Source organism: Lycium barbarum, chromosome 1 (assembly GCF_019175385.1).
Source record: "Lycium barbarum isolate Lr01 chromosome 1, ASM1917538v2, whole genome shotgun sequence".
Classification (NCBI taxonomy): domain Eukaryota; kingdom Viridiplantae; phylum Streptophyta; class Magnoliopsida; order Solanales; family Solanaceae; genus Lycium; species Lycium barbarum.
The window spans coordinates 128,519,047-128,529,589 of NC_083337.1; the positions used below are offsets into that span (position 1 = coordinate 128,519,047).

Below are 10,543 nucleotides of genomic sequence, written 5' to 3' on the forward strand. Positions count from 1 at the left end.
TTATAATATATAGTATATATATATATATATATATATATATATATATATATATATATATATATATATATATATATATATATATATATATATATATATATATTATACATATATATAAGTGATATATATCTTAAACATATTTATATATATTAAGTTATATAACCTAAATATATTGATATATATAAGTATATTCTTACTATATATATATATATATATATATATATATATATATATATATTCTGTATTGGTGACTTGCTGTTAGTCAGTAAATATTTAAATTTACTTATAAACTTATATGACATATGTAAATATACCTACAATATACTAATAAATACTATAATATATATATATAATACAAAAAAAAAAAAAAAAGGTTTTAGACTGTTTGAACCGGACCGATTCCAATTTGGGGTTTCAAACCGGTAAACCGGAACCAATTACCAGTTCTGTAACCAGTTACCGGTCCGATCCGGTTTGAACTGGTTGACTGGTTTACTACCAGGGTAGTATTTAATTAACCAAAAATAAAAGTGAAGGTGAAATAGTAACTCTTTTAGAACTTTTTGGGTAGGAAAACACGCATTTTGCTCATCGCTGCTCCTAAACTGGTAACAAACAAACAAGAATTGAAACCTTGTCTCGTGTCTTGTCATCTGCAGATCAGTCACCAAACTCAATCAACAATGGGAGTTTCGGATCGACCCGGTTTTGCTCCGAATTCATCCATTGCTCCAAAACCAGCTAACAAGATCAGATGGGGTGAGCTAGAAGAAGATGATGCAGAGGACCTTGATTTCCTTCTTCCACCAAAGCAAATAATTGGACCTGATGAACATGGTATCAAAAAAATCATTGAGTATAAATTCAATGACGATGGAAATAAAGTTAAGATCACTACAACCACCCGTGTCCGAAAGCTCGCTAAGGCCCGTTTAAGCAAACGGGCTATTGAACGTCGGGCCTGGCCCAAATTTGGTGATGCTGTACATGAGGATGTTGGAAGTAGACTCACTATGGTTTCTACTGAAGAGATCTTGCTTGAAAGACCAAGAGCCCCAGGTCACACTCTTTTCTTATATAGTGGATATTTGGTTTGGTATATAATTAAAGATGTGATTTTTATGCTCCACATAAAAATCACATCTTTAGACTGTTTTTGTTTTATCGACTATTTGGTTTGTTGCATCTCTTGTTCTTCACTTAGCATATTATTTTATTATAGTTATTGTTCCTTTTCATACTGCTTGTCGTTCTTTATATAGTATTTTGTTATGGCCTCTTCATTTTTCGTAATTCTCTTTGAATTGCTTTTCTTAAGCCGAGGGTCTATCTGAAACAACCTCTCTATCTTGGGATCCTAGTAGGGTAAGGTGTGCGTACACTCCACCCTCCTCATACACCACTTTGTGGGATTATACTGGGTATGTTGTTGTTTGATTATTTGGTTTGTTGTATTAAATAACACGCATTACATAATTCCTAAATAGTACTGAATAGAGTGTATTAGAATAAGAATAGTACTGATATTGTTAATGCCATGGTTTACTATGTATAAGAATAGTACTGAATATGGTGAATAACTAATACAGGTAGTAATTATACATAGGTTGGATTTATATATTTCTCAGTTTTGGTTGTGCTCTGGATAGTTTGATTTGGTATATAATTAAAGATATGGTTTTTATGCTCCATATAAATACTGTTATTGCATAAGTTAAATTAAGATCCAAATGTTTTTTCTTTACTTGTTGGAGTTTATCCATGGATACATTAGATGAGCTAAGAGTATTGAGTTTCTGTAGTTAAACATAGCTTAATATAAATTTAAAGCCTGAATTTTTTAAGTTGTGAATTCTAATATTTTGTTAATTAAAATTTTGAGATATAGAATTCCATTTTGTCATTTAACTACAATTTGTACTCCATTTTTACCCATTAGAACAAGGAAAAGCCTGACTTCTCAATATTTTGATATGCTTAATCATTTAAAATATTGCAATACAATATGCTAATTAAATGTCATTCCTTGCTCTTGCTATTTCTCATTTTCGCATTGTTTTGATTTGCTTGTCCGCATCTGACTCTTTTTCCTTATTTTCTTTTGAGCCGAGGGTCTTTCGGAAACAGCCTCCCTACCTTCCAAGGTGGGGGTAAGGTCTGCGTACACTTTACCCTCCCCAGACCCCACTTTGTGGGATTCAACTGGGTATGTTGCTGCTGTTGTTGTTGTTGCTAATTAAATATCATAAGTATAGTCAGTCATTTTGTACATTTAAAACGCCAACCTGATTTTTTATGATTTTTTATATAGTCAGTCTTCTTCTTCTTTTTATGCTTTTATTGAGCCGGGGGTCTTTCAGAAACAGCCGTCCTACCTTGGTAGGAGTCAGGTCTGCGTACACTCTACCCTCCCCAGACCCTACGATGTGGGATTTCACTGGGTTGTTGTTGTTGTTGTTGTTGTTGTTGTTGTTGTATAATTATATAGACTATCTTAGTTAAGAGGTTAAATCAGATTTTTTCTAATGACGTCAAGGATTCGGTGTTGATTCGTTTATGGTATTGTATTCTGTTATTTAAATCCTTTTTAAAATTTGAAGAATTGTATTGGTAACAGGCTTATATTAGCTCAGCCTAGAGAACTAGTCTGAACTAAGTTTGAAGTGTTTGCTCTTCTATTTATGTTATGAGCTTCTCTGTTTAGCCGTAGTAATTGTTAGAGCTCTCCAAGTAGTTGTTGCCATATCCTTGTTGTAGACTAGTCAACCTTGACATATATGAAAGTTCTGAATTGATTGTATGCAGATCTGTATATATGTTAACTAGCTTGTGATTACGCTTCTGTCATACGATCTTTTATGTTAACCAGCTTGTGGTTGCACTTCTATGATACAGTCTTTTATATGCATGGTATAGGCATTAAGAACATCAGTTATTTTCTAAATGCTGAAGCACATGGCTGAACCATTGCTTTGCTCTCATTGTTTATCCAGTTAAGTTGTTGTATGTGTATAATTTGAATCTTTTTTCTGTACTGTGTGGAGCTCATGTTTACCACTTTCTCAAATCGATGAAATTCTTTCTTTTATTGTTTGTTGTGACATGGCAATTTGTGCTGTCAAATGTAGATATTGGGTAAGGTAATTTTCACAACTTAAATTGGTTGTTTTGCTCTTCTTTCGGAAGACAAGTGTGGTTGATGTATCTAGTATTTTCCGATGGAAATTGTCATTACAATTATTTTCTTTTGATTACTCAAACTTTTCATAATGAAACACCAAGTCGGTGTCAAAAGCATGTTCAAGCTGTGTAATGAACCAACGTGAGTTATCTAGAGCCTAGAGGTAATTAGTATTTTTCCAACTCTTTATGCAACACTTATTTTCCCTTTGCGCCAGACATACAAGTATCTCCTAGGTCATTTCTTTGCTCCGCTTAAGCTCGATACACATCATTATGTCCGATAAAAGGAATGAGGGAAGCAGAATAGAGAAATATTGAAAAGGAAACATACTACTCCCTCCGTCCCAATTTAAGTGTCTTAGTTTGACTAGGCACAGAGTTTAAGAAACGGAGGGAGACTTTTGAATCTTGTAGTCTTAATTTAAAGATGTGTATAGTCCTTTAAGTCTTAAACTTTTCATGTAGAATGTTGGAATTGGAAAACTTACTAAGCCCCCGTTTGGCCATAAAAATTATTCACTTTATTCCGGAGTTTTTTTTCACTTTTTTCCGGAATCAGCGTTTGGCCATGAAAATTCCGAATACAACTTGAAGTTGTATTCCGGAATACCAAAAACTCAAAAAACTTGTTTTTAAAAAAAAAATCACTTTTTTCACTTGTTTACAACTACATTTCACCAAAAACTACAATTTCAAAAACTATGACCAAACACAACTCCAACTCCAAAATTTCAAAAAAAAATGATTTTTTTTTTTTTGGTATCTATGGACAAACGGGGCCTAAATATAGAAAGAGACTCTTTTTGGGACAAATCAAAAAGGAAAGTAAGACACTTAAATTGAGAAGGATGGAGCAATAAAAGGATCTTATATTGTTTCTTACATCATTCTCATTATTTTAAAACAATATAGTGTTCATTTCATTCCCTCAACAACAACATATTCAGTGTGATCTCACAAGTGGGGTCTGGGTAGGGTGAGTGTACGCAGACCTCAGCCCTACCTTTGTGGGGGTAGAGAGGTTGTTTCCAATAGACCCTCAGATTTCTTTCATTCCTTAAGCGCCAAAAAAGACATAGTCGTAATGTTTCCTATACCTTCCTTCAATGGACGATCCTTTGTATCTCGAGCTCATGGATGCTTCCTCTTTGTTTTAAGGCAAGTCTCACTTCCTCCTAACTTCGCCCAACTCCCATGAAATATCATTATCGTTCTACAATGTTCATACACACCCGAAGATATATGTTCGAATTCATTAGCGCTATTCTCTAAACTTAATGATATGGATTGAGAAACACTTGATACCTCCATTTATACGACCCAAGATACAAACAACAACAGAATATTAAATAACAATAACTAACATCAAATTAAAGATATAATTTATTTAAAAGTAATCGTCTGAATAATCAACAGAGAAGAAATTAGAACCCTAGATGAATGTCTCAGACAATTCAACATATGAGCTTGATCGCCTCCGAAGAACAACCAAATAAAACCCAAGATACAAAGAAATAGGAGGATTACCCTTAAGAATCCAATTTGAAAACAGGCAATCGTAAGGAAACCAGAACCAAGAGGTCTAATTCCCTCCCAAAGGAGTGTTCTAATCTCTAAATATGTCAAAAGCTAATGAAAATGAGCCTAAGGTCTTATTTCATGTCCCTTTTCTAAAAGTTCAGTCACTGGCTCGCACACGTGTGCAAAACTTAGATAATGTTCAGATAATATTTCTGCCAACTGGGCAAAATTTTGTGCTTTTGCGCGCAATTTTGTGCTCTTAGGGAATTTATCTTTATCCTTTTGTGTCCCTCTTCAGTCCTTTCTTGCTTCATTTTCTCTCCACATCTTCCATGGTGTCACAAGTATAGATATCCATCTGTGCTTCCGTCACCAACTTGATCTTCACAATCCCCTACTCTCCAAACTTGGTACTCTTTATATGAATCATCAAAGTGATTCTCCAAACACCTTTTAATCAATTTTTGAAGATCATGCAGCACACTAGTGTGCATTTATTGGATTTGGGACCGATCAATGATCCGCTAGACAATTTGAGATCATCCACAATGAGTCTCGCTTTTCCGGGCTATCCAGGATCGTATCATCCATCGAGTTAAATAATTGACTATTCCACATGCTAAAACACTACCCAACCCTCAAGATTTGTTCACCTTGTCCAACTATTTCATCTAATACTCTGAATTACCGGCAATCTACATTCTCCATTTTCATATAGCGAATATGTAGCAACATCAGGGCATCATATTTTTTTTACTAGACCTTTTCCAAGTCATTATGAATCAGTCCTTTTCCAAGTCATTAATGCCCCTCACATTCCTAGAAACTAGTCTAAACATCATAATTATATAAAATTATCTTGTTCTATTTCTAGTTATTAATATATATTTTTTGAAATTGGTAAAGTTGTATTCCTCAGCATTAAGGGTATGTTGGCCACCTACAAAAAGTGAGTAACCAAAAGAAAGGAAAAAGACTTACAGAAAACCTAGTAAATCTACAATCTGATCTGTTTCCTCTATACAAAGTTGTTTACACCAGAAAAGTAAAGATACAATACAATTCCATTTAACTTTCTGAATAGAATTGAATCTATCTTCAAAACATCTCCCATTATTTCTCTCCACACAGTCCACCATATGCAGGCTGGTATTATCCTCCACCACCTTTTCTGATTTTTGCTCCCTCCCCTTCTAATCCAGCAACTGAACAGATCTGAAGTGTGCTCTGGCATGATCCATTTTGTATTAGAATGTTTGAGAAAGATTTCCCAAAGATGGGCGGTGAACTCACAATGATGAAACAGATGTTTGTTGGTTTCCCCTGTTTTGTTGCAGAGAAAACATCTGAGTACTTACTGCCTTTCTTAAGTAAAACTTCTTGAGTAAGACAACCTCTCTTTACCCCTAATCATGTGAAACATTTTACCGTGGTAGGTACCAAGGTTTTCCAGATGGAATTCCATTGATATTGTGGCCTTCCAGCTCCCACCTTGCATCTCTATCTTGTATGCACTGTTGACTGTGAAATATCCTTGCTATGCTTCCATAAAATCTTGTCAGGTTCTGTTGTGATGCCGCTGGAGCCTCCTAGTTTTCCAAGTAATGATGCCACCCTCCCCACTTCCCAATCATTTAGCAGCCTTCTAAAAGAAAGGTCCCACCCCTGGGGTGTCCAACATTCGCACACTCTTCCATTAGAGGAGTTTGGTCAATCCATCCTTCTTTCCAGATTTTAATCTCGACCCCATTACCCACCTTAAGTTTCAGATTTGCTTCCATCAATGGCCTCTATTAAAATATTTCTTGACCCAGAGCTTTAGTTTCGAGGCAAGAGCGCAACACATGATGTGTAGTTCAGGTGCATGTCACGAGTTTGAATCCTAGCACAGACAAAACTTAGTATTTCAGCGGAGAATGGTTGTGGGGGGGGGGGGGGGGGGGGGGGCTTCCACCGAGTTTTGAAACATGCGTCGTTTTATGTATATATATAAATATACTTGATAACCGAGAAATCTTCGAGAGCTAACGAGGCAAATTTCAAAACTCTGTGGATGATGACCCCATCGCTCTACTCTTCTCTACTTAAATATCAGGCTTTTGTGTGTGGCAGGATTGAACTTGTGCTGTGCATCTCACACATCACAAGGTGCACTCTCGCCGCTAGACCAAAGCCCTAGGGGCTACTCACTTGCCATTAATATGGAATAGAAACTAATGGTCTTGTGGTAGTCTGCTCAGTTAGGGGTTATGTGCAGGTGAATGAGGTTATATGTTACAATATGAAGCACAAGAGAGTTTTAAGCATTAAAGCTCCATCCTCCGGCATCCTGAGACAATAACACTTATGAAAAGCTTTTTGAAGTTGGTAATCTTTCAACCGTGACTTCACTATGTTGATGGACCTTCATTTCTCCTGACAGAGAAAATGTTGAGAGTACTGCTCTTGTTAGTTTAAGTACAAGCTAAATCAGCTGAACTAACCAATCATTGGTTTCTCTGCGCAAACAAAGGCTCACTATGTGTTTCCCTTCTATTATGGACTGGAAAAAATTAGAAGATAAAAGACTGAATTATTAGAGTTATTTTAGGGGTACCGCACGTGTGTTTTGCATAAGTATGCTTTTGTATTGTCTTGTGAATTGAGTATTGCTCTTTAACGAAAGACAGAATGTGCTAACTACTATAAATTCTTGTGCTGCCTACAGGTTCTAAAGCTGATGAATCCAAGGCAGCAGGAGACTCAATGGCTCAGCTTGTTAAAGGAGGTGCTGTTTTAATGGTGTGCAGAACTTGTGGCAAGAAGGGCGATCACTGGACATCTAAGTGCCCCTTCAAGGATCTTGCTCAACCAGCTGAAATTTTTGTTGACAAACCCCCTGTGGCAGATGCAAATATGCCCGGTGGGGCTGTGAAGGGAGCTTATGTTCCACCAAGCATGCGAGCAGGTGCAGAGAGACCTGGTGGAACAGAAATGAGACGTAGGAATGAAGAGAACTCGGTTCGTGTCACTAATCTCTCTGAAGACACTCGAGAACCTGATCTGCTTGAGCTTTTCAGGCCTTTTGGCCCAGTAAGTCGGGTCTATGTAGCTATAGACCAGAAGACTGGTGACAGCAGAGGTTTTGGATTTGTTAATTTTGTAAACAAGGAGGATGCTCAGAGGGCCATCAACAAGCTTAATGGGTATGGATATGACAATCTAATTCTTCGGGTGGAGTGGGCTACTCCCAGAGCAAACTAGAACATATTTTCTTAATAAAACTCTAGATACAACAACCATAATCCAGTGTAATCCCACAAGTGGGGTCTAGGGAGGGTGGGTGTATGTAGACCTTACCCCTACCTTTGTGGGGTAGAGAGGAGGCTGTTTCGGATCTTAATAAAACTCTGGATATTTGAAGATTTTGATTGGCACTTTCTTTATAAGTGTCATGTAGGAATTTTTTTCTCCCCTAATAAACCTTGAGATGAGAGATTTTTTCGGCTTTGAATTTTTGTTGTGTAAGGTGCTCAAAACTCTATTACATTGTAGTCTATGGGATTGGAATTCACAAGACAATAAAATGGAATTAGTGAATCAGTTATTCTTTCTTCCTGTAATTTGCTGCCGCGTCAAATGAATTCATGTTTTTTATTATGCCTTCAAGAGCTACGAAGATTTGAACGTTTACCATAGTTTAAAGAGTCTGGAATTATTTTCCTTGGGAAATGCTTGTTCATATGTTAAATACCAAGAGACGGAGTTTCTCATGTGCATTCTATTGCAAAATCACAAATTTTGGAATGTTTCTTGCTGGTTTTCAGCATGTATATGATAGTTGATTCTCATTTTCTTCTTTATTTGAGGCTTCAAAAAGCCTTGCTGAAAATGTCCAAGCATCCCATGTCGAAAATTCCCAACAAATGTTACTATCTTTCTTTACCAACTTTTCTATTATACAGCTCAATCCGCCCATATCAAATATGAGTCTAAGGGGGTTGGATTACCTTTTTTATCAACTAAGATAATATGGGTCTGAGGGGTTGTTGATGAGTAGTTTGAGGCAAACCTGCATTCCTACTAGAAACGAAGAAAGGAATTAACTCTTTGGAACTGACATTTCCAATCTTAGAACTATTTTCTTGAATAGAATCAACATGATGGACTCGACTTCCGTTCTATGACTCATCTTTCTCTTTAGAGTTAAACCAATTTTGTTTTCAAGTTATCCTTGCATAGGGTGAATGGGGAAGGGGAAAGCAGTGGTGGGAATCAAACCGTCACTAATTGATTGGAAGACTCACACTGATACTATCATACTACTAAACTAACGCGAAACTTACGTGAATGTATCCTTCGGCCAATTAATTTACCAATATGGCCAAAGTATACACTACAGTGTATATGTTGTGTATAGGTACGTATATTATATGTATAATGTATATTATTTGTATAATGTATGTATAGTATATGCATATTTAGTATAAAGTATAAACTATCTATACACTGTTACATATTTTATAAAGAAAATAAAAAATATGTAATTGTCAGATTAAATGGCCAAATGATATTGGGTAGTAACTTTCCCTAAACTATAAACCTTGGAAGTGAGTCAGTACTACCGCTGTATAAGAATTAGAGTATTTCATATTCCATGTTACATATCATGACCTAATAAGAAGAGATGGAACTAGTGTTCCACGCATTCAAATAAATGATCCTCATATTCAGAGGCGAATTCACAATTTGAAATTTGTGTTCCTACAATGATCTTAAATAATTTCACAATGATACCTGGATTTACATTCAAACATTTAGTAAATTTCTTAATATAAAATTTGAGCAGAAGCTTATGAGTTTTTTTAACCCATATGTTTTACTCCATATTTGCCTGTATGCCTACTTTCTAAAATTTGAGATGAAGAAGGGGTAAAGCCATCTCTAACTTTGCACCATTTTTTACACCAAATGCTATTTTGGTGTAAAATTTGGTGTTTTGGAGCTCCAACCTTGCACCATTTCTTACACCATTTTGGTATGTGAATAGTGTTGCACTAAATTTGGTGCAACACTATTCATCTACACCATTACTATTCATTAATATTTTAAAAAAAAAATTATATAATACTTTTAATTTAACATATTATAAATTTTAATTTTTTCATTTAGGTCCCTAATATACCTAAATATTTTTTATGTAATATCTTTATAATATTAATTTTACATCTTAATTTTGGAGTGTAATTTTTATAAATTAATTTTCGTATATATTATCTTTATATAAAATTGTAAGTTAATTTTATTATAAGTTATAATTGTATAAAAAAATATAACCATCACAAAAATGAAAAGTGCAAATATAAAATATAATATGTTGTTAATAAATAACACAATGTTGAACGTGCATTCGGATTTTTGCAATCTTGTTTTGCAATTATTGCAGGGCCGTCACGCTTTTGGAGAAAAGAAGTGCAATATGATGTATTAACTACATGTATTATACTGCGCAACATGATAATCGAGGATGAGCGTAATCTTAATGCACCAATTCAAGATTCTTGGGAAGGTCCAACTCCAACAATAGAAATGGTAATAGATGAAAATTACCAATTTGAATAATTTTTAGCTCGACACAAAAAAGTTAAGAACAAATATGCTCATTTGCACTTCGTAATGCATTAATAGAGCATTTATGGGAGCAACATACTAATCGTGAAAGTTGAATATTTATGTAGAAATTAAAATAAATTTTACCATAATGTAATATTTATTTAATTATATTTTACCAATGATTTCACTTTTATTTGAATTATCCATTAATATGTGTAACGTAAAATATTTGCTTACAATTTATATTATT

General features: G+C 34.9%; 1 protein-coding gene across 1 annotated transcript; it reads left to right on the top strand.

The window, feature by feature from the left end:
• Window positions 1-526: 526 nt before the first annotated feature.
• LOC132637780 (uncharacterized) lies at window positions 527-8,283 on the top strand. The gene is made up of 2 exons (XM_060354817.1): window positions 527-1,056; window positions 7,409-8,283. The coding sequence occupies exons 1-2, from the start codon at window positions 681-683 to the stop codon at window positions 7,942-7,944; spliced, it is 912 nt and encodes a 303-aa protein (XP_060210800.1). The 5' UTR covers window positions 527-680; the 3' UTR covers window positions 7,945-8,283.
• Window positions 8,284-10,543: the final 2,260 nt, after the last annotated feature.